General features: G+C 37.3%; 6 protein-coding genes across 6 annotated transcripts; 3 read left to right on the top strand and 3 right to left on the bottom strand.

Annotated features, from left to right (window-relative positions):
- Positions 1-1,302: 1,302 nt before the first annotated feature.
- Positions 1,303-3,103, top strand: MELLADRAFT_84159 (uncharacterized protein; the record flags this gene model as incomplete). Its single annotated transcript, XM_007418748.1, has 10 exons — positions 1,303-1,321; positions 1,374-1,425; positions 1,495-1,636; positions 1,694-1,822; positions 1,893-2,156; positions 2,284-2,363; positions 2,459-2,564; positions 2,648-2,750; positions 2,795-2,902; positions 2,970-3,103. The coding sequence occupies 10 exons, from the start codon at positions 1,303-1,305 to the stop codon at positions 3,101-3,103; spliced, it is 1,137 nt and encodes a 378-aa protein (XP_007418810.1).
- A 1,121-nt stretch (positions 3,104-4,224) lies between these two features.
- Positions 4,225-5,832, top strand: MELLADRAFT_113978 (uncharacterized protein; the record flags this gene model as incomplete). Its single annotated transcript, XM_007418759.1, has 8 exons — positions 4,225-4,243; positions 4,302-4,326; positions 4,648-4,723; positions 4,803-5,078; positions 5,190-5,269; positions 5,358-5,463; positions 5,553-5,655; positions 5,741-5,832. 8 exons carry the CDS (start codon positions 4,225-4,227, stop codon positions 5,830-5,832), a joined length of 777 nt encoding a protein of 258 aa, XP_007418821.1.
- Positions 5,833-7,633: 1,801 nt separating this feature from the next.
- Positions 7,634-8,345, top strand: MELLADRAFT_113979 (uncharacterized protein; the record flags this gene model as incomplete). Its single annotated transcript, XM_007418760.1, has 3 exons — positions 7,634-7,782; positions 7,885-8,165; positions 8,236-8,345. The coding sequence occupies 3 exons, from the start codon at positions 7,634-7,636 to the stop codon at positions 8,343-8,345; spliced, it is 540 nt and encodes a 179-aa protein (XP_007418822.1).
- A 6,489-nt stretch (positions 8,346-14,834) lies between these two features.
- MELLADRAFT_84161 (uncharacterized protein) lies at positions 14,835-16,623 on the bottom strand (the record flags this gene model as incomplete). Its single annotated transcript, XM_007418749.1, has 10 exons — positions 14,835-14,971; positions 15,050-15,136; positions 15,223-15,325; positions 15,413-15,518; positions 15,601-15,680; positions 15,768-16,019; positions 16,093-16,164; positions 16,274-16,433; positions 16,512-16,536; positions 16,605-16,623. 10 exons carry the CDS (start codon positions 16,621-16,623, stop codon positions 14,835-14,837), a joined length of 1,041 nt encoding a protein of 346 aa, XP_007418811.1.
- A 1,147-nt stretch (positions 16,624-17,770) lies between these two features.
- On the bottom strand, positions 17,771-19,567 carry MELLADRAFT_113981 (uncharacterized protein; the record flags this gene model as incomplete). The annotated part of the gene is made up of 10 exons (XM_007418765.1): positions 17,771-17,907; positions 17,991-18,077; positions 18,157-18,259; positions 18,356-18,461; positions 18,540-18,619; positions 18,771-18,962; positions 19,055-19,126; positions 19,306-19,372; positions 19,451-19,475; positions 19,549-19,567. 10 exons carry the CDS (start codon positions 19,565-19,567, stop codon positions 17,771-17,773), a joined length of 888 nt encoding a protein of 295 aa, XP_007418827.1.
- A 4,331-nt stretch (positions 19,568-23,898) lies between these two features.
- Positions 23,899-24,677, bottom strand: MELLADRAFT_113982 (uncharacterized protein; the record flags this gene model as incomplete). Its single annotated transcript, XM_007418764.1, has 4 exons — positions 23,899-24,176; positions 24,222-24,235; positions 24,319-24,432; positions 24,514-24,677. The coding sequence occupies 4 exons, from the start codon at positions 24,675-24,677 to the stop codon at positions 23,899-23,901; spliced, it is 570 nt and encodes a 189-aa protein (XP_007418826.1).
- Between the last annotated feature and the right edge of the window lie 1,201 nt (positions 24,678-25,878).

Consider the following 25,878-nt stretch of genomic DNA (forward strand, 5'->3'; position numbering starts at 1 on the left):
GAATGGCAAATCAAACAAAAGTTTCCTTCTTTGCATTGATTTCTGAGTCAGACAGCACAAAAATCAAGAGACGTTCAAAAGTATTAAAGAGATTCAATAAAAAAGATACATCGGGTAAAGAAACAATTGTGATATCAATCCGATCAACAGAATGATCGTGTTCGTTAACTAGATAATAAAAAATTCAATTAAATCAATGAGATCTCAATCAAATGCCCATCCCTTCTCCGTGACCTGTAGCAAAACTAGACATATGACGGTCTCTGTTTGAATCGGGGTAGTCTTTGATCTACATGGTCAAAAAAAGAAGAGAAAATCAAAATCAAAGTCAAAGTCAAAGAAAAAGAAAAAGAAAAAGAGAAAAGGTTATAAGTCAACGTGGAATAGGTGTGCTAGAAAGCTGATAGGACGACTTACGTGTGATCGATGAAGCAATTGGTTTGAGGCGTCAGGAAAAATGTCGAGGAAGTGGGTGTTGAAAGCCAATCGTAGAGGGAGTTCGGTGAGTGATTGCCAATTACAGTGCTCAGCAGGCCGCGTCAGCCAGCTGATCTGGATTCTGTATGCATCACTGCACCGGCTGCGGGGACTGCGGCGCTGAAAAATATTTTTTTCTCGGGCCAGGGGTGCCATTCATTTTAGAAAAAGTAATACATATTGATAAACAATAGAAAGCTTGAGGAAAACCTACACCTTACGCCCGGAGTAGAGATGGAGTTGACATTTTTTGACAGATCACAGCCAAAAAGTTAACTGGGTCAACCGGGTTTTTACAAACCGGGTCTACTTTGAGAACCCCTAATCAAGCCAAAAGCACTTTAAAAAAAAGAAAAGAAAAAAAAAGACCATACATGTATGTAACATAGTTGACCCCGGCCAAAGATCATTCATTCAGCTTAAAATTAGCACCGGTGCAAATAACTCCGATTTTAAGTAACGCCAACAATTGCTGGTGCTCTTAAAATAGAAGACCGTTGATATCGCTCGATGTATGTATAGAGAAATGCGGATTCAACTCGTTGAATGACAGCAGTCGGGGCATCGAGGGACTTTATTAGAGCGGCGCCTCTGAGTGTGATGTATTACGTCCGCTCTGTCGGAGGTGCTGTCAGAAGAGGGGCTTAGTAAGTTAGTGATGCATGAGGATGCATGATGTACATAGCTCAAAAGAGCTTCAAACTACAATTTGGTTGTGGACCTTTGCTCACCCTTACGCCAACCCATATATACCATCCATCCTGTTTACCGTACGTAGTGCCTTGCCATCTTCAGAACCGTCGCAACTACACAATCGGCCCCTAAATGCCTGCCATCACACCTGGTGAGTCGCGGCCGTCTTACATTCTTGATACCGCCGGCTCGTGGAATGAAAGCTCACACGCTACCATCGATCAAACTAGGATCCCACATCTTAGTCACTGGCGCGTAAGTAAAAAAAGCCGATTGAGAAAAATCTCAGCCAGATGACGAGTTACGTGTCGTACATCTTCACAGGAGTGGCTTCATCGCCGCTTGGACTTGTCGGCTACTACTTGAACAGGACTTCAAGGTCCGAGGAACGGTGAGGAGTGCGGAAAAGGGAGATTATCTCACAAATCTCTTCAAAGAATTCGGGGACAAATGGTCATATGTGATTGTAGAGGATCTTATGAGCGTTTGAGTGATTTCTCTCTTTGAACTTGAATCGTAAAAGGTAATATCAGATAGTGCCGTTAGACTGACGGCTCCACTATTTTTTGCCATGAAACAGCCGAACGGTTTTGATGAGGCTGTCAAAGATATGGATGGAATCCTACACCTTGCATCACCCTTTAGCACACACGTTTGTCGTGAACGTGATCTAGAATATCTTGCGGCACGCTTAGGCTGACATCGGCTCTGTTTCTTTTCAGACGTCTGATGACCCTTACAAAACTTACGTTTCTCCGGCAGTTGATGGCACGCTGTCCGTCTTGAAATCTGCACATGGCCCGAATGGCGCCACGGTGAAGCGTATCGTCGTCACTTCTTCAATCGGGGCGGTCACCAGCTTCAATGCACCTGCGATAGAGGGGAAAGTTTTCACAGAGAAAGATTTCAATGAAGTTGACCCACAAATCCTCGCAGAGAAAGGTAAAGATTCTCCGCCATGGACTGCTTACTTTGCATCCAAAGTCGTAAGCTCCCATCATTTCTCTGTCCTCCATTTTCTTTGCGGGATCTAATGAAGGATACGCTCGCTTGAACCCTCCAATCACCTGCCTGAAACACTATGCTTGCTTTCTCTGTGCGTCCGAATCGTAGCTAGCAGAGAAAGCTGCATGGGAGTATGTCAAGACCAACGAGACCAAGTATGATCTTGTAACCATCTGTCCACCTTTTGTGTATGTCTCAGGGTTCTTATATCGTCCACTTCAGTTTGTATTGCACTCGATGCTAAGTCAGGTTCCTATTTCTTGCTTCCTTGCGATCCATCAAGTTTGGGGCCTATTATCCATCAGGTCAAAAATGAAGCTGCTTTGAATACTAGTGTAAATGCTTTCTATGAATACCTTGTAGGAAAAGGTGACAGCGAAGCTGCAAAGGTATGTCAATCTTGACAGGTTCGTATGACGATGGAGGAGGAACGATTACTGACCTGAACTACCGCTTCGTTACCGGCTCATAGCGCCCGGCTGGTATAGCAGTTGACGTGCGTGACGTTGCGGCAGCCCACATTCAATCTTTGATCGTTGAAAAGGCTGGTGGGAACAGATACCTGGTTTCCAAGCGTGAGTACAATTTTTTATTTCAAGCTTTTTTTAGATGCGCGAAGCTGATTCCAAATTGTTACCAGAACCTTTGATATGGCAAGATGCATTGGATATAGTCTATGCGAGCAGTGACGCTGCTCATTGGCCTCAAGCACCAAAACGCAACCCTGGTCAATGACTCTCCTTTTGTATTCTGATCCTCCTCTTCACCGCTGATGTTTCGATTTGAATTTTTAGGCGAGGAGAAAATTGTAGTACCAAATCCCGTAGATACTTCAAAATCTATAAGCGATCTTGGATTGAAGTATCATAGCTTTGAGACTACAATCTTGGACATGTGCACTTCTTTCAAGACTCTCTTTAAGAAATAATGAAGACTTGGATTTTATCTCACAAACCTATCGATTTTTCTTGATTCAATTGTATGACCTGTTAGCAAAAGCAATGTATGATCAAACGCACAACCCTTGAGTTCACTCAGGTGTTGATTCTGTAACCTAGCGCAGGCGACATGTGACTTGCTATTCTCAGAGTTCAATGTGCTCATGATGTCCAGCCCTTTTTGCTGAAGTATTCTTCATTACGAAATGCCACACCCTCAAGCGTGATGAACGCATTTTGCTAACCAGAATAATCTCGTTCCCAGGAGCATCAAGAGGAAGAAGCTCATATAGACCAGTCAGAATTCTTTGAAATCTTTCATGAAGCTGAAAATCATTATCTATAGGTCTGATCAAAAGGGAACTAGTCCCTTTTTGACCCTTATGAATATGATGGCCCGACTTCCAGTAGGAGTTCGAAAGTTTCTCTCACGAGAAGTCTTCAAGTTCAAGCTTCACGCGATCACACTCACGTCAGGAATACTTGCGACATATATCTCAAGTGTCCATCAAGCAAGTTGAATCGACGTACATACACGCTCCGTCTTGCCTGGCGCGATTCCCTGAGAATCGGATTCTTCGTTACTGAATTTGACTGTGACATGTGTATTTCAGAGTCTCGTCCGTTATTTGGACTGTCAAGAAATGACTTGATCGAAAAAAACTTCATAAACCCCTGAAGGACCTGAACATCTCGACCTGAAGCGTACCCGGTATCGTTCCGAACTTACCTAACAGCGCCCGTTATGATACATACTTTATATCCGCATGAACTTTCCTCGCGGTCGCAATCGGCAGGGATTGAATGCAGTATCGAATTCAATCGAAACGCAAACCGATTTGGATGTCTTCGAGAACTATGTAATCCGACCGAACTCATCCTCTGATCGTGGACCGTCATAGATGAATCATGATGTAACCGAAGGGTTTTACATAGAGTTGAATGTTGATCCACTGGCTGTGAATTGATGGATAGTTGTGGGATTTTCAATCGTCTATATAAAACTCAAAGGTTTCCCTTCTGGTTCTCCTTCTTTTGCATGCTTGGTATCTTTTCATTCCATCTTCAAATATCATCGAACCTATAATAAGAAAATACATTTTCATCTTAAATGCCTGCAATCACTACTGGTGAGTCAAAGTTTACCTTGAATCTTGATTTATGTATACTTACTCTCAATCGGAACAGGTTCTTTTGTTCTAGTCACCGGAGCGTAAGTAATATAGATAAATCGACCAGAAATCAAATACCAACTGAATGATAAATGAGATAATTTTCGTAGGAGTGGCTTTATTGCTTCCTGGATTTGTAAGTTATTATTGGAGCAAGGTTTTAAAGTAAGAGGAACAGTAAGAAGTTTTGAAAAAGGAGATTATTTATCAAATCTCTTCAAAGAATTTCAAGATAATTGGTCATATGTAATTGTAGAGGATTTGACAGACGTTGAGTATTTTTTTCTTTTTTTTGAGTTCAAGAGATTCATAAAGGAATTCACATCATGCTGATTCTGAAAAAAAAATCCATTTATTTCGAGTCAGCCAAATGGATTTGATGAAGCTGTAATAGATATTGAAGGAATTATTCATGTTGCCTCACCCTTCAATACTCATGTCAGTCATCTCACATCTTCATATATATATGGTAAACCGAACTTATCATGATTTTTTTCCCACATTCTATGAACTTTAGACTTCAGATGATCCATATCAAACATACATTTCTCCAGCAGTCAATGGAACTTTGTCAATCTTAAAATCAGCAAATAGTCTCAATGGAAAATCAATTAAAAGAGTCATCATTACTTCATCTCTTGGAGCAATAGCTAGTGTTGAAAGTTTGAGTGAACCATCATTCAAAGCCACTCACATTTATACAGAACAAGATTTCAATGAAGATGATCCTAAGATTCTTGAAGAGAAAGGATCAGCTTCTCCACCTTTTACTGCTTACTTTGCTTCTAAAGTTGTAAGTCTTTGTTGACGATCTTTCACATTCTATTAGAGGATCTTTACGTTTCAAAGATCAAATTTAAAGGGATTCTTTGTTCATGTCTGGAATTGTTTGGATATTGCTTAGCTTGCGGAAAAAGCAGCTTGGGAGTTTGTCAAGACTAACAAACCAAAGTTTGATCTAACAACCATTTGTCCATCATTTGTGTAAGTTATCTCAAACTGAATCATTCAACTTGATTTTCGAACTCAAAGAGCTGATTGCGAACTATTTTCCTAAAAATCCGATTTGTAGATTAGGACCAATCATTCATGAAGTTAAAGATGAAACATCTCTAAATACTAGTTTAAGTTTTTTCTATCAATTCCTTTTAGGAAGAATTAGTAGTGAAATCGCAAACGTTAGTGAATTTTTTTCAAATGTCCTTTAAAATTCTCTTTCATGGATATAAATTGATCATTGTTTCCTGTTCACTGTTGAGTTTGATAGCGTCCAACAGCATCAGAGGTTGATGTACGTGATGTGGCATTCGCCCATATCCAATCTTTACTTATCGAAAAAGCTGGTGGTAATCGATATTTGATTTCAAAACGTAAGCATTGAATCGATATCTACCTCTAGTAAAGGACTTCATCTTGTTCATTGATGATGAATTCTATCTTACAAAACCACTTTAGAACCTTTAATATGGCAAGACGCATTAGATATTGTGAATGAAAGTAATCAAGCGATTCATTGGCCTAATGCAACCAAAAGAACCCCAAGTTAGTCTTTATTCTCTTCCTACTTTTGGGTCTTTTTGATTTTACTAATCCAATGCTCCTATCAACACTTCTTTAAGAGGATGAGAAATTGGTAATAGAAGAGTGTTTAGATACATCGAAATCTATAAAAGATTTGAAACTCGATTATCATCCTTTTGATTCTACAATCTTAGATATGTGTTCATCTTTAAAAGATCTTTTCCAAAATCAATAGGGGAGTTCAAGTTGGCCAAAAAAGTCCCTAAGACTTTTTATACTTTGGCCTCCTAGTCCTTCAATTTTTGTTTTGTGTTTACAAACAAAAAATCACCAGAATGTCCTTCTCAGGCAGGGCTTTCTGAATGTGTTTTTGAAAGTTTCAAGATTTTAGGTAGCATTATAAACATGGTAGGGACAGTTATATTTTAGGCATTCTTTTCAATAAAGTCCTGCATTTGCTTTTTTTATAACACATTCTGTTGTATCGTCTTCTTTTCTTTATCCTTGTTACAAAGTCAGTCTGCCTTATGTGAGATATCATACCAACACTTGGAATTTCAAATCAAGGTTATCTTTGGTATCTGAAATGAACATTGCAACTCTAGTCATCCCCTGACGAAGCAATGTATTCATCAGTCTGACTTAAATTGTCACTCCAGCAGCCTCTTACTGAGACTTTTACCTTATCAAACACTCAGTTGTGGAAAAGAAGTCCAACAAATTGGGCTCATGGATAACCCTTCAATTTGCCAAGTTAAGAAAGTCCATCTCCTCGAACTATTACATTCAAAGTTAGCTGCTCGAATTGACTTGATGAGAGTCCCAGATCAAGTCCGATGAAGGGGTCAATCTTGGATCGAATTCAAGACCATTTGAAGTTGCACAAATTTTTATGCAGGAAACTAATTTCCTTTTCTGCTTTGTGTCTCTCCATCATCAGTTTTCTTCAAATATCGTCTTCATTTTACCTTTTTCGACTTTCAGACAGGTGATGCTGGGTATGGAAGGATATGTCGTAGTTGCTAGTCTACTTTCCTCCACGCAAGTTAGACGACTTCCATCCACTGGGATATGCCTTATCACAACCTTCCTGGATGAGTTCACGAACTCTGAAATCGATCGCAATCATTTGTAAAAGGTAGAATAACAACAGTCGGCGTCTAAGAGATCTGTCCTCATAGGGATTCTGATTATGTAGTTCTAAATCCTTCCGAATTGATATCCTCGAATATGACAGAGTAAGTTTAAGCGAAGATGAATCGGAATCAAGGTTTATGAAAGGGAATCCTTTGATCGACCAACAAGGGTTTACTGATGCATATATGTATGATTTCTCATTTAAATGATGACGTTTGAATCAGAAATCCTTCTGGTGCCTTGAGTGATTTCAACCATCTCATCACCTGACCGATCCTTTGATCAACTTAAACTATACAAATCAGCATGAAGGGTTCTATTCTGTTCGATTTGATTCGATTCATTAATTGAGATGAAAATGAAAAAAAGGGTATTTGGAGTTGATATCGGGATTAGGTAAGATTGATTGGCTCTAGCTTCTGATCATTGATCGTGTTTGGTAAACTGCACAGCCACTAATCTTCTTCTTCACTCGATCATCCTCAACTTAAGCCAAATAAAGAAACAATCTTCGATTTCTTGTTGACCATCAAAAAAGGAAATCAAACTCAGAAAAAAGATAATTTGATTCAGTTTATATCTCACTCAACTGCTTGTTTGCCATTTCACTTCCATTCCATTTAATCCTTCGAGTCAAATCAAATAAACCAATCCTTCCTCTCATCTAAAAACTCAGATAAATCCACCAAAATGTCGACAGACAACGCAGTCAAGAAAGCTCATCCAATAGCTTTTAGTTTTATAATCCTTTTCAGTTTCATCGAATTCTTAATCACTACAATCTTAATAAGTAATTATAATTCAGACAATAGTTATTACAGCGATAGTCTTCGAGATCGGTGAGTTCAAAAAAACCTCTTCTTGACCACCAAAACCTCCTGTTGACCATGAAACGGCTTACAAACCGAATTGACTTACTTTTTTGTATTCGAATCGAACAGACTTAAATTCTTACTGTTCACTTCAATCTGGAGTTTAGTCTTCACTTCGATTTATCTATTCGGAATCTTTAAACTACCAACAAACTTTTTATTCTCCTTAGCATCTCATGCAGGATTTCTCTTTATAACTTGGATCTTTTGGTTATCTGGTGCTGCTGCTCTAAGTGATACTTTGAGTGGTCTTTCATGCGGTGATTTGTTTTTATCAGATGTTAGAATTAATGTTGGAATTAGGTATTGTCATTCATTGAAAGCTGTTCAAGCTTTTGCATGGATCGAATGTAAGTCTTCTCTTTCTCTTCTCTCACTCTTGAACCTTTTTCTGATCTTTGATGTCTTTTTACGGTTTAGGGATCACCTTGAGTTTCGTTTTAGCTTATATCGCTTTGATCGCAAGTAGAGCGGTAAAAGCTGGTACAGGTTTAAAGAGTCCAATGAGAGAAGTTCCAGCAGCTGTTTGAAACAATCTTCAAGGAATTCATTCTAAAAAAAAACAAGTGTTGAATGAAAAAATCGAGAAATTGGACCTTTTTAAAATTTGCAGATTTATTTACTTGCTTCTGATTTTCATTTTCATCGTTATCTGATTTAAATTACTCAGAATTATGTATGGTCAATTATCATCCATTTTTTTTCTTTGGAGTGTTCAGGATTGATGTAATATTATCTTAAATGTTTCATATGTTTATATTTGTACAGAATTTGTTAAAATCAATTTGCTCATGTGTGGTACAAAATCATCATTTGGCAACAGTTGCATGCTTTCTTTCTTCTAGAGTTAAACCAATTGAGCCGCAATCGCTCTAAATATATGCCCCGCTTTCTTTCAAAAGAGTAAATCTGTCAAGCAGCACAAAGATCATTTCATTGTCATTTGATGAAATCTGCCATTCAAAGCCCACGCGGCCTCATCTGCGCCATCGAAGTCACACTGGGAGTCCGGCCCTCGAAGGCGCGTCTATGCGCCTTTCTTTTGTCTTGAAAGCGCGCCTCGGCGCCAACATTGGTTGGCACACGAGGTGTTCTCTCCAAAGTAAAAAAACAGACACATCATCATGCTCTTCAAGCAACAAATAGAATTGTAGCAGAACATTACAAATGCTTATGACGCGCCTATGCAAGACATGATGTCTGCTATCTATCAACTTAGTTCAACAGTTGCATGTGGCTACTGCTTCATAACAAATGATCATGGTGTTTTGGCATGGGTAACCTGGTCCAGAAAATGCTCTAGCCCAATCAGTTTACAATTCATTGAGTAGGCAGTTCTTGCTTTTGTGTTTGTAAATTTTTATCATGATATATTATGGGCAATTTGAGTGTAGTATATATAAAATATAAGTCTTGGACTTTGGAGGTTCAATGTCAAGACTGTGGACAGGTTTTGCCAACAAGGACGGAGGAAACCTTAAAAGGGTGTTATGCCTAATGATGATCTATTGTTGGATGATTTCATACAACAGGCTCTTTGCCATTTATTTAAAGTACAGTTGTCATATGTGATATGCTTGTCTAAATGTCACATAGAATGTATGATTCATAAGAGTATTCCCCCTCAAATGCCCAAACTCCCTTTTTGTGAGTTCTGCATTCTTTCCTTAGGTAGCATCAAAAAATCCAGCGGGAAATCTTAACCCATGACTCACTGTTTTCTCCGCCTTCCCCTAAATTTTGTTACCACATTGAGAAAGTTGATGTCAAATTCCTTCACCAAATCACTGCTATTCTTCAAGTTTGATAATGGCTCCCAAGGTAAGTTGTCTTCAGTATTAAATCCTTTCCAGTTGATTAAGTACTCATACTTCCCATTTTTCATTCTACCAACTAAGAATTCATCCACTTCCAATTCATGACTGCCTTCAATTACTACTGGAGATGGTGGTTTTTGTTGCCTTCCTTCAAGTTCATCTATTTGATGTTTTCATAGTAATAGCACATGAAAGACCAGATTTACTCCTTTGAATTTCATGGAGCTGGGAGTCCCAATAAAAAGGGGCATTCTGAAGCTTTGAAAATTACTGAGTGTTTTTGGAACACTGGTTATATTTGTCACCTGCTTATAAAACTGGTAATGTATTAAGAGGGGTGTAGATGTAATCCTTTTCTTTGGGAAGATACTAACCAGGCATATAAATTTGATGGGAATCACACAATGATTCTTGTGAGCTCAAGTGATCTATAGATTGGTATTCTAAATTGTATATCAAAATCAAAACAAATAAGTTTATAGAGAAAAATGACAAAACAAAAATTAAAAGCTATGTACATTCTCTTCCCAAATATGGGTTAGGAACCAATACAATTCATCAGACACATCTCTATAAGTATAAGAAAATTGACCAATCTGATAGGTTGGGTAAACAATCTTTGTAATGTTTTTTGTCATGACTCTCTTTTCATTATTTAATCAAAGTGATATGTACATGTATATCCTTTATTTAAACCTCTCTTCAATATTCATCATCTTTTATTTATTCTCCAGTTTGTTTTCTTTTTGGCTGAGTGATCTTATTAAGTTGATTGAAAACCAACATCCCCCCTCAATCAACTGCTTTGACATATCTCTATCATTCCACTAATCTCAAATTAATCCTCTCCCTTGAACTTCTAAATGGGTCATGAAGTTGAGGCTTTCTTATATATCTGCTAGCATATCCTCTAAATCCACATGTTTCAAATAAAAGGTACCATCTTTAAATTTTGCTTGCAGCCAATAAAACTTAAAGTAGATCTCAATTGCCTTTGTTCTTCTGTGCAATACTGCATTCTCTGAAACATCCATAGCACTCATACTGTCAAAGTTCAAATATTGAAGAAAGCCTTGTTTTAAAAGTATTGATTCCAATTATAAATCCAGCCATATTATTTCATGTCCTGCTTCATTGGCCACACTAAACCCTGCCTCTGTATATGATTTGGCTACTTTTTGTTGCAACTCACTCCTCCAGGCATCAATAATATGTATCCCATAGTTGAATTCCTAGTACTCTTATCTCCTGCCCAGTCAGCATCTGGAAACAATGTTAGTAGAGTCAGATATCATTGCTTGTCATTCCTTTTGGTAAGCTTAAATCACATTCATAATGCACAAAAGGTGCTGTGCCTTTCAAATCAAGTAGAACATGTTGAAATGCCTCCCAGTGATGTTTATTTGGCTTATCTAAATGCTGAGATAGGCATACTACTGCATATGATATGTCAGGTATGGCACATTGTGCAAGATACAATATACTACCAACACCACTGCTAAGGTAAATTTAAAAGTTGAAATAATGATTCTTCTGTTGCTGATTTTCTCAAGTTGGTTCCTCCTGGAAATGATGTAGATGCTTCCTTACATTCTATCATTGCAAAGGACTCTAAGATTGATAAAGTTTATGCATCTTGTTTTATTAGGGGGTTTCAAGTTCAATCTTTTTTGCATGATTTTTATAAATTTGGACAAGTTGTTTGTAAATCAAAATCTTCATAATACCAACATATCTCTAGTTTGGGACACCAAAAAAGGTGTCCCGCTTGAAAAAAATTATGCATATTTTACAACAACAGTCAAGTTGTTATAAAAACCTTCAACTTGAAACCCCCTATTGTGTAATGATTAGGTTCTTTTCTAACTGTTTGCACCTGTGGCACCTTTATAAAGTGACAGACAAGTCTGTCAAAAAGTGACAATTACCAAGGGCATGTAAGCTGTTTCTTGGCCCAGAGCTGTTTTAGCGCTCCTGGAGCAGTTTTTACATGCACTCAAACACAAGTTAAAATAAAATTCAAAGGGATAAAAAACAGTGTAGACCATTTTTTACATCATAAACTACCCTTATGCATGTTTAAAGCACACTTGGATTTTGATTGTTAACAAAGTCACTAGCCAGAGCTCTCTGAGTAATAGTATCATTTCTTACAACCCAGTTGTGACATGTTCAGCTCAATTCAAATCAGCACAATTCAGTCTATTTACAAGTCAAAGGAAACAAATGTATGCCTTGATTGCATTAAATCCACCACCTTGTATTCTGTTTTAAACTCTTCATTCTTTTCTCTGGAAGATTGCTTCAATCCATAAATAGCCTAATCTAATTGACATGTTAAATCATCACCTTGAAATCCTTATTCAGAACCTTCTGGCTGCTCCATAAAAATAAGTTCCTTTACTTTACCATCAAGAGAAGCAGCAACCACATCAATTGACTGCACTTCTAATCCAAATGATGTCACATAAACCATTATTACATGCTAAGATAGTGTTTGCCAATTGGAGCAAGGGTATCAAGATAATTTACACAGTAAGTCTCAGTATATGGTTTTGCCACAATTCTTGCTTTCCTCTTGTTTGTTGTTGAATCTATATTCATTTCAATCTTAAGATTCCTTCAAGAGATTACTTTCTCTGATCATTAAAAGTTCTTGATATTGATACTGGGTCAACTTCTGGTGGTACTGAGGTCAATCTCCAATATCTCTGGTGATGATCTCAACACTTCCTCTATATGTTGGCATTGTCAATTGTGAATATGAATACATCCAGAATTGCTAAAATATAAGAAATAGAAATGTTATCTAAGACTAATTGGCATTTAACAGTTGATCTTCCAACTATTAGTATCCAAAGGTACAAAGCAGGGTTTGGAAGTTTTTTCTTTTTTGCCAAAAATTTGGTTATCTTTTCAATCTGGATCCTGAGACTCTGTGATTACATATACAATATTTTGATGATTTCTCCTAGATCTGTTTGTGGTTTTTTAGTAGGGATTGATTTCACTTAGAATGCAGAGTTTCCAATGTCAGAGCTGCTACAAAAAGTTGCATCAAGAATTACCAAGAGCCTGTTGTTAGGAAAAGTTGATTAACTTTTTCTCATCTACAATTCACTGTCTTGTTTATGGGTTTTACTCACGATGACAGATTATTTTTAGCGATCTTATCTGTTGGTGTTTGAGGTTCACATCAACTTGGTCAACTAACTATTCCCAAATTTGCAAAGCTCTTTGACTCAAAGAAAAATATTCTTAAAAGTTCCTTCAATTTATCTCATTGTAGAAGGTTTATTAAATATTCACCATCTTCAAAAGGCACCATAGGTTTTACAGGTGCTCCAGTGATTGTTCAATATTTTGAGAATCTGCCTGCTTGTCTGGTACAGATTGTAATATTGCACCTTGACTCCGGAGATTATTGTTTTTTATCCTGTCATCAACTATTTTTAACTTTGAAGGGTGTGTCCCCATTGTGTTCCTGGTTTTTATTGTGCTTTTACAAATCATCCAACAAGGAATTTCCCATCCAGTCTCTTTGTTCAGGAGGTGCTACTACTTTGGCCCAATAAGGAGCTACCATTGACTTCATTCAATCTGCTGTCTGATGTAGTTCTGAAGCTTCCACATGTACATCAGGGGTCATGTTGCCTTAAGAGTTCATGAATATCAGAGTTGTGTGATTGGCCATTCTTGATATATTGGGGCTTCTTTTTCTCAAAAGCAAGATTTCCCTTTTTTCCATCTTTCTTTCCTTCTATATGTCTGTTTCAAAGCAAATAAGGAACATTGCCTGTTTCTTAGAAGTTAATTCTGTGGTTTAACTTCTTTGGAAAATGTAACTAACTCATATTTGCTCTGTCTGGCCATTTGAATATTTTTTCTTTGTCCTCCCTTCCTGATCTCCACTCTTAAGTCTACACTTGTTAGATGCACAGGTCAGAGAGGGTGTTGTTGTTTTGGACATGATGATATCTTATCCCTTTGGAGAACTTGGCCCAACACTTTTGAGCTTAGTTATTCTGATTTCTGTAAGTATCATGGTGGAAATTTCCTATTTTTCTCAAAGGCATTTGGAATGGTCTGGGATGATCAGGACCAGGCCAAACAATTATTCAAAGATACACTACAACAAGATAGTACAATTTGTCACCACTCCTCATTCAATGAGGGTGCAAACAACACTGAGACAGCTAATCTACTTATAGCTGATAGCAAAAGATAGTGTAGCTAAAAGCATGCCGCTAAGCTACCGCTAGCATGAATTAGCATCAATGAATTCCAGCTACCCTACACAGAGTCACAAGGAATCTCCAGCTGTCCAAATTTTGGCCCTGTAGTGTAGTGTAGAGGCACAAAAATCAGCTACAGTAGCTGGTAGCATAGTGTGACTTAATAAGCTACACTGTCATAAAGGTTAGATCTTTGTTAACTAAGCACAGCTACACAGTCACTACACACAAAATGCACCATAGTGTGTTGTAGGGCGCGTTCACTTAAGGAATTTCTGACCAGAAATCACATTCTGTAAAATTTTTAATGCAAAAATGAAACATACTCCACCAAATAGACACTTTAAATTTTGCAGAATGTGATTTCTCACCAGAAATTGCTTAAGTGAACGTGCCCGTAGTGTAGCTGTCTCAGTGTTGGTGCCAATCACACCTGTTGGACCTGAATTTGTGCTACATTCATACAATGAGGAATTGTCATCCCAAAAATCTCAACAGCCTTGGAAAATATCTCAAAGGCATTGGCTGATGGTGCAGAGAAAGGTAGCAATAATAAAGGAATTCTAAATGTCTCTTCCAGCTTTCGCCATATTTGTTTCATTTTCCCATACATACACTTTCTTTCTTTACTCTCTGGGCAGTGGGCAAGATGTGGAGAACTGATAAGTGATACTAGTTTTAGGCCAAAGTGACTCAATACGTAAATTTCAGTCTTTCAAGATGTGTATCACCTTGGAATTACATAAGGAATGAGAAAATCTTAAGTAAGCTCTTTTAGTAATAGCTTATGTAAATAAGGTAATTTGCTGCATCGTTCTCTGTGGTAATGAAACCGTCCTAGGAACTAACTAGGTACGTATCTCGAAGCTGGAATGATAAGGATTGAGTAAATAAATTGTCATGAAACACTCTTGAATATCAAAGTGACAAACCTATTGTAACAGATCACAATCCATCAGACAAGAGTTTACCACGCCTTGGAAAGGTCTTTCAATGAATTGCTCATATCTATGATAGTCTCTTCAAATGTTTTATACTTCATCTCTAAATCTCGAACAGATTTCGAAGCATCATATAAATTTTGTTTGACAGACTTTCCGCTACCTGTTCCAATAAAATTTCAAAATTGGAGATGAGATTTATAGATATGGTTTCTTTGCTAGTTCAAACGATTTTATTTACCTGGTTCTCCTTTTGTTGCATCTGGCCATTCTTTTCCTTGACCTTTTTCTTGAATCACATCTAAGCTGTCTTGCCAAGTAAAGCTCTCTACAAAACAGAATTTTTACCCCAGTATGAAATGAGTAGTCAGATACAACACTGGCTATTTGTGAGTTTGTAAGAGATTCTCATACGTTTACAAACTGCATATCTATTGCCTCCAGCTTTTTCAATGACGAGTGATTGAAGATGAGCATTTGCAAGATCTCGTACGTCTACTTCTGAGCCCCAAGGTTTCTAAAAAAACCGACATAATATCAAATTCACATCTCCCGGTTAAACACTCAACAAAGGAATCTATGGAATGTACAAAAAGAAACGTACTATCGCAGATTCTGCGTCACTATCTCCTACGAGATAATTGTAAAACAATTTCACACTCGTATTCAACGAGTCAGGATTCTTGACTTGATGAATAATTGGACCTAATCTTTTAACGCCCAGAAGTAAAAAAGATACGTGGTTTAAAATATAATGTGATCTTATAGGAAGTGAGTTTTGCTTGTACATACACGTAAGGTGGACAAAGAGTCACTAAATCAAAGTCAGGTTTCCTTTCTTTAACAAAGTTCCAAGCCGCGTTTTCTGCCATCTATGTAGAAAACAAATTTTTCAAAGTGTCAAAAAGGCAAGACTCGAGTAGCAGATAGCAGAGAGATGAAAAGATAAAGTACTCAACTACTTTAGAAGACCTATAAACTTCAGCAGGAGGAGCATCAATCCCTTTTTCTTCTACAATTTTGGGAGAATGTTCATTCCATTGAGTTTCATTGAAAACATGATTTAGATCGGTTGTAGGATTCACAACTGATGCGAATGATGAAGTGATCACGATTCTTTGAACGTTCTTTCCTTCACGTTCAGCTGATTTTAGGATTGATAAGGTTCCATTTACGGCTGGGTTGATTAAATCTTTGTATGGATCTTTTACCTGGAAGATCGAATCATGTCAATGGTTAACTTTATGGATTCCAGGAGTATAATTCGGTCATGAAGGTACGTACGTTCATATGGAAGGGTGAGGCGACGTGAGCAATTCCTGAGATATCCTTTACAGCTTCATCAAACCCATTTGGCTTAAATCCATTAAAAATCGAGGACAAAAACGATATTAAAACATAGAGCAATGGCATCAGAATTTGATAAATTCAGATTGATGAATCAAAAGTTTGAGGAACATCAAACCTTTTCAATGTCTTCTACTATAACATAAGACCATTTATCACCAAATTTCTCAAAGACTTTGGAAAGATAATCTCCTTTTTCTTTCGATCTAACCGTTCCACGTACTCTATGACCAGCTTCTAGTAAGTATTGACATGTCCAACTTGCAATATAACCACTCCTATGAATCCAAAAGGAAAAGAATTCAAGAGGTTGAGATTAGCTCAAAAAAGTGTAACTTTGTGAATGTGATACGTACGCTCCGGTCACCAAGACGTGAGAGGCTTTGTTAGGAATAGTTAGCTATCGATTACTCAAGTCATTCAGATTATACAGGTACGTTTCAGCTTACAAGGTTGAATAGCAGGCATTTGCTTTGCCTTTTTTGTTGTTTAAAAGGTTGAATAAAATCGAATTAAAGCCAATAATCTAATTGCTTGTTTCAAGTTTGAAGGCTGAAGTTAAATTTAAACTGTAGGCGCACAACGTGACAATAATGATGTCATGATGACGATCAATCTGGGACTATTGGATTTCATGCCAGACGACTCGACGAGATTATCTTCTTTCGTTTTAAAAAATGCATTTTTGCTTAATTGCATGTCGCACTATCTAAACAATCAATAGAGGAGGGAACCTGAGGGAACTATGTAGTCTACCATAACATTCGGTCATCTAGTCGGCTGCAAAAAGCGATACTTGTCTCTAGATTATTACGCTATTGGAATAACCATTTTTTTTCTTAAAAAGAAAGACAATATGGTTCGTTCACTCGTCCCCAATCTAAGGTGGAAGGTAAGGAGTCCAGGGATTGTTTGTTCTGTCGAGGATGTTTGCCATTCGCAACGGGCGTCTTGAACGTTCCCACAAATGCAGGGAATTGAGCTGATTTGAGCCGAGTGTCAGTACGATCTCCCTGCCTCATCCCCAATCTAAGGCGGAAGGATATGATCATCGAGACGTGTAAAATTTTGCAGCGAACAGTCAATCGAGAGCACCGGGCTCGGTCCATCCTTGACAGTCGTCACGGGTGTCGGTGAATCGGAATCGGGGCGGGTCTCAAAAAGTCATCATGCAAAACAAGCGGTGATCCGAGAACATTGATGCCTGCGATCAAAGCTTAAAAGGTCAAAATACAAGGGAAGAGTGGTCTTTTTGATCTTCAGGCGGAATTCCACATTCTTTGATGGTAATAGACCTCGTTTTGGCTTTTCTGTGAGTTCTTAATACCTCTATATTGTGTCTTTCAATGTGATTTTTGTTCTTTTCATCAGTCTTGTTAGTGTAAGGCCAGCATTCACCATTTCATTAAAGGGAATCTTGGTGTTTTGACCTTTATTTTATTTATTTCAACATACATATGAACTTTGGGAAAGTTAAGTAGATGTACAGAATCCGATTTCACCTCATAGATTTTTGATTGATAGCTTTGAAAAATTGTGTAAATTAAGTCTGTTGTAAATTGTCTTAAACATCAAATCTACAAACCAAACTGATCATGATGCATAACGCAAGATTCTACCAAGCCTTTGAAAGAACCTGCAATGAGTGACTCATATCAATAACAGTATCTTCAAATGATCTATACTTCATGTCTAAATCTTGAATAGATTTAGAAGCATCATAGACATTTTGTTTTACAAACTTTCCACTACCTGTTTAGATGAAGTGGTAAATAATAAGCTTTTTTGAAATCATAACTTTCTCTCCCATCACGAGTTTGGAGGAGTATTCTTACCTGGTTCCCCTTTTGTTGCATTTGGCCATTCTTTTCCTTGACCCTTTTCCTGAATAATATCTAACCCGTCTTGCCAAGTGATGACCTCTACAAATCATACCATTGTACAAAGTGATGAGTATAATACAAAACCTGAAGGTGGACGGTTTGCGATATTCTAACACACGTTTGGAAACCGCATATCTGTTCCCTCCAGCTTTTTCAATGAGGAGTGATTGAAGGTGGGCATTCGCAAGGTCTCGTACGTCTACCTCTGAAGCCATGGGTTTCTTATAATCATCACAAAAATCATCATTGATTTGATTAATTATTCATTGATCAGATCATTAAGATGTATTCAAGAGGACAGAAAGACTAAAACATACTTTTGCAGATTCTGCGTCACTAGTTCCTACGAGATAATCGTGAAATAATTTCACACTTGCATTTAATGAATTTGCATTATTGACTTGATGGATGATTGGACCTAATCTTTTCAACATCCAAAATTGAAAAATGGGGTGCTTGAAATGGAGTTTTTAACTACATCCAAGCAGGGTTGGGACCTACACGTAAGGAGGACAAAGAGTGACTAGATCAAAGTCCGGGTCATTCTCTTCAAGATAATCCCAAGCTGCTTTTTCTGCCAACTGACAAGATTCAAGTGGATATCAAAATATTTAAGATGTCAAGATCAAGATAGAAATAAAACCAATCCAACTAGATTCAAAAAAGACTCAACGACTTTGGAACACTTATAAGCTTCAAAAGCAGGAGCATCAACTCCTTTCTCTTTTAAACTTTAGGAGAATATTCATTCCATTGAGTTTCATCAAATATATGATTTAGATCATCTGTTGGATTCACAACTGATGCGAATGATGAAGTGATCACAATCCGTTTAACGTCCTTCCCTTCACGTTCAGCTGATTTTAGAATTGATAAGGTTCCATTTACGGCTGGATTTATGAAATCTTTGTATGGATCTTTCACCTGTAAAATCATAGCAAATTATGAAGGTGAATTGTCGGTCTATTGATAAATAAATTCCTTTTGGAATTATGCGTGAGAATCGATGTACGTACGGTTACCTGGAAGGGTGAGGCAACGTGGCAAATACCAACAATGTCTTTTACAGCTTCATCAAATCCATGTGGCTTGACCCCCAAAAAATAAAATCCAATAAGAGAATCTGGAACATTAGGTCTATTTAAAAAGTTTGATATGATCTGAAATATCAAACCTTTTCAACATCTTCCACTATAACATAAGACCAGTTTCCTCCAAATTGCGTGAAGAGTCTGGAAAGATACTCTCCTTTCTCTTTTGATCTTACCATTCCACGTACTTTATGACCAGCTTCCAGTAAGTATTGACATGTCCAACTTGCAATATAACCACTCCTATAAATACAAAAGTAAAAGAATTCAAGAGGTTGAGATACTTCCAAGAGTGCGATTCTGTGGATGAAAAACACGCACGCGCCGTTTACCAAGACGTGAGAGGCTTTGGAATAAAAAAGAAGAGTTAGCCATCGATCACTCATGTCGATGAAATATGAATGATTTCCTCATCTCACAAGGTTCAATGGCAGGCATCTTTCCTTTATTTGATTTAAAAAAAGTTGAGAAAGAACAATGGAAATCAAATCACAACCTTTTGTCGGGAATGAAGTTTGGTAAATGACCAAATTCGAGCGCATATATAAACTAAAAGAAGTCAAGAATCATGATGTCCTGATGATGACTAATCTGGCTGTGAAGTTGCACAATAAGCATTGGATCTCGCGCAATATAAGATGATTTTGAGCTTTCACAGTAAGCTTTGTAATCAACGGTCAACAGCACAATCAAAGTCATTGACCATATATACATGACATGCTGCTGTTTAACCATTAGATACCTGAGTGCCTTTGACCCACCAGGTTCAGTCCCTGATTACCTCAGGGTTTGCCTAAAGTGAAAAAACCACATGGATTTTTTGGTTTTTGCGGGGAAAATCAAAAAACCCACGTGGTTTCATGCGGTTTTTCATGTGGCTTTCAACTTTGTGACCACTATAGTTGTCGTACATAGTTTTTTGTGGCGGGCAAAAAAACAAAAGAAGTATTTTCCCCGCCAAAAAAACTATGTAGTGGTACCACTTGTACATACTTGCTTTGAGTAATTGATATTGAATCAACCTTCTCAATTTAGTGTTTCCCAAGTACCTTTTTAAGTTTACTTACTTGGGGTGATATGAATTGAGCATCGCGTAGCAATGACTCTTGGTTTGCAGGACGCGTATGATTACATTCACATAATATATTAAAGTTTTCTTTCTAACATCATGAAGATGACGTCATTACATTGTGTTCAATGAGTTCTATATATAAACAACTTGTTTTCCTCACTGTGTTGTTTTCTTTCTTCATCGAACTCAATTTGTTTTGCACAATCTCCTTCCATTATATTGTGGTTTCTTTGATCATACATCAGTCTTCTTACATTAGACTGAAGTCTGATCTTAATCTCTTTCAGGTGTTAGTTTTCTTTCTTCTAAATTAGTTCTCTTTATGTTGAAATCGAACTCAATTTGTTTCGCACAATCTCCTTTCATTAGATTGTGGTTTCTTTGATCATACATCAGTCTTCTTACATTATACTGAAGTCTGATCTTAATCTTTTTCAGGTATTGTGGTCTCTTTGATCATACATCAGTCTTCTTACATTAGACTGAAGTCTGATCTTAATCTCTTTCAGGGATAGAACCAAAAACCTTAAGTTCTTTATATGCATTTGGCCCTTACTCAATCTGCATACATATATAAACTTCCTTCAGGTTTTAGCTGTCTTTAGTTTGGGCTTTTGTGACTATATGGATGTTGAAAAAAACAGGTGAATGTACCAAATTTCTAAGCTTAAATAAGGCCCTCTTCCAACGCGACCATGTCCCTTGAAATCCTTTTATGAGAGCTCCAAAGGTTGTAAAAGCTTGCAATCAATTTAGCGTGGCTTATTATAAGCCTTGTAAGCACACTTGTGCCACTTTCAGCACCACTTTACTTGTGTAATTTGAAAAATTTGAGCTGTTGAGTTATTGTAAATGTGGTTCATACTGATCAAGGCACGGGCCTACATGCATGCTGAACTGATCAAGATCACTCAGTATTGGAATCAAATTTCCTTACAATCTAGAAGTGGTGACAGGATAAAAATAGCATGAGGAGAAGCAGAAGAGCTTGAAGAAGCCCTGCTAAATTTATTGCAAGCTTTTACAATGTTTAGAGCCCTCAAAGTTGGATTTCAAGTAAAACTAGCACAATTGGGCGGCGGGCACCACACTGACATTTTTGTCAAAACCTGAAGAATAATTATGGGGTGTTTCTGTAGATACTTTGGGGATTTGGTGTGCTCCCAGGCGCACCTGAACTCTGACACATTGGTTTTGTGCTTTCTGTGCCACACCCTGTATGACTGCATGGTGCACATTGTGTAAATTATAATATATCCTGCCCTAAGCCTAACCCCTAAACCTAAACCTAACCCCTAACCCTAACCCCTAACCCTAACCCTAACCCTAACAGTTCCTAACCAGTTTTTACTTCTTGAGTCTCAGCAGGGATTTGAGGTTTTTATCTTTATTAGTTGTCCTTGTGTGCAACAATTACAAATTGCCAATCAATGATTCAAGATGACTAGCACAATTTGGCGGTGGGCGCTGCACTGGTAATGTGATGTGTTTTCAACATTCTGGTAAATTAATTTACAAACGCCACTGAGAATTCCAGATTTGGGGGAGCTCAAATCAAATTCAAGAACATAAGATTTCATTTCACCAGTTGGCCAAAAATAGCTTACTGTAAGCTTGTGTGCAAGCTTTGTAGAGCTCAGTTTACACTTCACCAGAGGAGTCTGGTAAAACAGGTCTGGAAGCTAACCAGGAAACCATCATCTAGTTTAATCATATCCAAAATGCTATTGGGGCCTCCTTCTTAATGGTTCTGTTGGTGTGGTCCATCTGCTCTAACTAATTTGAGGAGTGTTGAGTTAGATGATTTTTTTTGCATTTTGCACAGACATTGTATAAACTGTGTTGTTTGATATTATCATTGGTAATGCTAAATTGACTGCTTGCTCACTAATAAAGCAACATGGTTTGATTTGACTCTCTTCCTTCTCTACCTGCTCTGAATTAGGTTTGAGTATTGCTCAAGCCAGTGTACAAATCACAACAGGATTTGCTATTGCTGAATGGAACAATGGGAAACTACTACTACTTATCAATACTTCATGTTGTGTTGGTTCAATTATATAATGACAATTCAGGCCATGAGCTCTAAATGGGGCTACCAACCCTGTATCACACAGTTCTTGGCTTTTCAACGTTATGAGAATGAAGTGTTATGATATGTTTTGTATGATCATCTGTTTGCCATAAATTTGATTTTCTATGGATGAGTGTTCCACCAACCTAGAAGGTGCTGGTTGATGAGCAGTGAGATGGGTATGGGGAATGGTGAGTGATGATACTTTGCCAATGGATGTGTCAAAGGAATGTGGTGTAAGGGATGTACACATTACAATATATCCTGCCCTAAGCCTAAGCGTAACCCTTGGGTGTAATCCCTAAGCCTAACCCCCAAGCCTAACCCCTAAGCCTAACCCCTAATCCTAAACCCTAATCCTAACCCCTAAAACCTGATATTCCTTAACAGTTCCTAACCCATTTGTATTACTTGCAAAATCTTTGTAAGATTTATAGTTTGTATGTTTTGTACAGGAACTGAGTGACTGAGTTGATATTAATCTTTGTATTCAATGTTTTATGACACCCGCTCTCTACTAATACATGTTTTGGATTACATGATTGCCAAGTATAAGGTTGATTTGCCAAAGTAAAGTCACACAATGATATTATGTACTACAGCTATCATTAAAGTCCTAAAAATGCAGAAATTACAACAGCAGGATTGTACTTGGCACAAGTTTGGAAGCTGTAAATACAAACAGAGAATTTGATAGAGTCATTCTCTAATTGGAGAGTTTTATGGGGTGAATTGGGTTGGACTGTGCAAGGTAGAAAGACATGGGAATTAAGAAATCTTAAGGCTCTGTACATACAGAGCCTGCAGAAAGTAGTAGACAAATAACATGAGCTTTGAGAGACTAAAGTAACATATGGATAATGTGATAAAATAGCCACAGCAACAACCCAGCATGAGTTGTCCATGTTGAAGTCTTTTATTCCCTTGTGAAATTGGTATTTACTGCCCACCATGAGCAGCTCATGCACTCTAGTGGATTCAGGAGATGGCTTATTGTGGTGCTCAACCTTTGCCTGTATTGGTTTCTGGGTCTAAAAATTGAAATTTCTGAGGGGATGATTTGGTGTACGACAATTTGACTAATTATAGGGTTTTGGTCAGAATGTAAGACCATTAAAACCATGGTGAAGATATCTTCTAAGGAAGGTGACGACTTGAACAAACTTTTAACGGTGCAAACAACTCCAATTCCGGTAACCCCTATGCAGTCAATCCTCTCACCTACATAATTTTTGGGTTTACTGACAAAGTGGTGATATTTCCCCTCAGAGAAAAAGAAGTTTAATTGGCTATTGGTCTATTTTTTGGGAATAAAGAGCCTGACCAGAAGTAGATGTGTTGTGATCAAAACTGAAGATGGGGGAGGACTAAAACAGCAGGCTTGGATGTTGTCAAGTTTGAGTCATGATTGGTATTCAAAGGGGTTACGTTGCAGAGTTATGCTTCCAACTGTGCTCCAATAATATCTGTCCAGCTGGAAGATACAGCTTATTGTGTATGACATGTTGAAGTTATTTTTGCTTTTTTATCATTTTCATTTTAAACCTCCACCAATTTGTTATCTTTCTCAGTTTCTTTAATTTCTTCTGTTCCTTCTTCTAATGTACTGTAGTATCCTCAAATTCATTTCAATGCTGAATTTAATGCATCAGTACTCCAAACCTTGATTGTTCCATTTTCACTAATAGTAGCTAATAAAGCTTCATCTCTTAATTTTAAGGGTAGGAGTATCATATCCCAATACCCATCTGTATGTCCAACAAATGTATAAAGTTGTGATGTTGGATCAAATGGTGCATATGTTATGTGTTCTGGTGTAGGTAATGACCATACTATTACAGTCAATGAATCTGACTGAATTTTGGGTGGTAATGTTGAAATTGCTACACTTGTAACTGTGGCTGAATGGTCTCAATATATGATTTGTGGTTCAGTTTCAGGCCAACTTGATAGACTTGGACTATCAAGATCATTAACCAAGATCAGTTTCTAGTTTCCATACATCTTTTGCAGTTTCATGGATGATAAGTGTTTGATACTCACTTTGAGATCAATACTGGTTTCAAATGCCAAAGTTTAATTGTACACTCATCAGTACCCAAAACAACAGCAAGTCTAATCTGATCAAAAGCCATACATACAGCCACATCAAGATGGCTTCATTTTGTTGATCATCCAAATGTATAAAAATCATGATCAGTACACTCATCCCTGACACACTTGAATTCAAACACTCACAACCTCAATGTCTGCTCAGGTTTCCACATTTTACACCTATCCAAAGTTCCTGTAGAATTGTCTGTAGCACTTGAAGATGGTAATTGATTAGAGGCCAATAACCTATGTTGAGTTTGATCTTCATTACCAGTACCAGTACCAGCAAGTTCATTACTTTCATTCATATTATTAACAAACTTTTCAAGATTATTTGATCTTTCTTTCTCTTTTTCACCTACTAATCTAAGCTGTTCTTCCCACAAGATTAGTCATGTCTACAACTTGCTGTTAATCTACTTTCATCTAAATCTCCAAATACCTTTAATTGTATCAGTTGATAAAGATGATGTAAAATGTACATTACTATTAGGTGAAATGGAGGTGGTGCTGGTGTAGGTTGTTGGGTGTTAGTGATTGAAGGGCTAGATGGTGGTTGAGGTGATGGTGATGGTCTATCTATCATAGGATTTGAACTAATCCCATCTCTTGTCATCACATGTGCTGCTGGTAGCAGTCATCCAGTTGCAAAATTAGAATGTTCATTAGGATTCATTTGATATAACTCTCCTTGATTTTGTTGTTGTTGACCAAACAAAGTCCCACCACCACCACCACAAATTATATGAGCTTTGTTGATTATTGTTTTATGATTTGACTAGCAAATCAGCGGCGGGCCGCCGCGTTCAAAGCCTCAAAGCACAAAAGGTATGTCAATACCAAGTCATCAAATGTTCAACTTCTAACAATCAATCATCTTCCAAGCCATTGATCATCAAACATCACATATCTCATCCCTCAATGACCAGTTTAGCATATTGAATTTCACCAGAAGAAAACAATCAATCAAAACATCATATTTGATAAAATCTAACTTATATTTCTTCCTCATAACCTTGTACAACTTACAACAGTTCATATTGTAACATCAACTGAAAGTTTTTGAATCAAAAGACTTAATCCTGAAATATTTTTCATAATTGCTTGATTTGAATTTAAATCAAATTTGGCTTTTTCATTCACTCTTGCAAATACCAATTTGATTGAAGAACCCCACAATTGAAAATAAAATAAAAAACAATAAACACATAACAAAAATATCAATTTCTATACTTCAAAAAAACCATCATCATAAATTTATATTGGATCTCATCTAGAACAGATATAGATGATAAATCAAAAATCTCTAAAGTCTTTGTTGTAATGAAACAATCTCAAAATATATTCCAAAAATTGTAAAGTCTTTCTTACATCTAAAACAGTGCTTGACTAATTCCATATCCAAACCAACTAATCAAACTATCAGAATCCACTTTATTTCTACCTGTTATCATTTTAGCCAATCAAAAATCAGTTCAACCTCTGATTTTCAATTTCAATTCACTTGAG

Source organism: Melampsora larici-populina (genome assembly GCF_000204055.1).
Source record: "Melampsora larici-populina 98AG31 unplaced genomic scaffold MELLAscaffold_104, whole genome shotgun sequence".
NCBI classification, from domain to species: domain Eukaryota; kingdom Fungi; phylum Basidiomycota; class Pucciniomycetes; order Pucciniales; family Melampsoraceae; genus Melampsora; species Melampsora laricis-populina.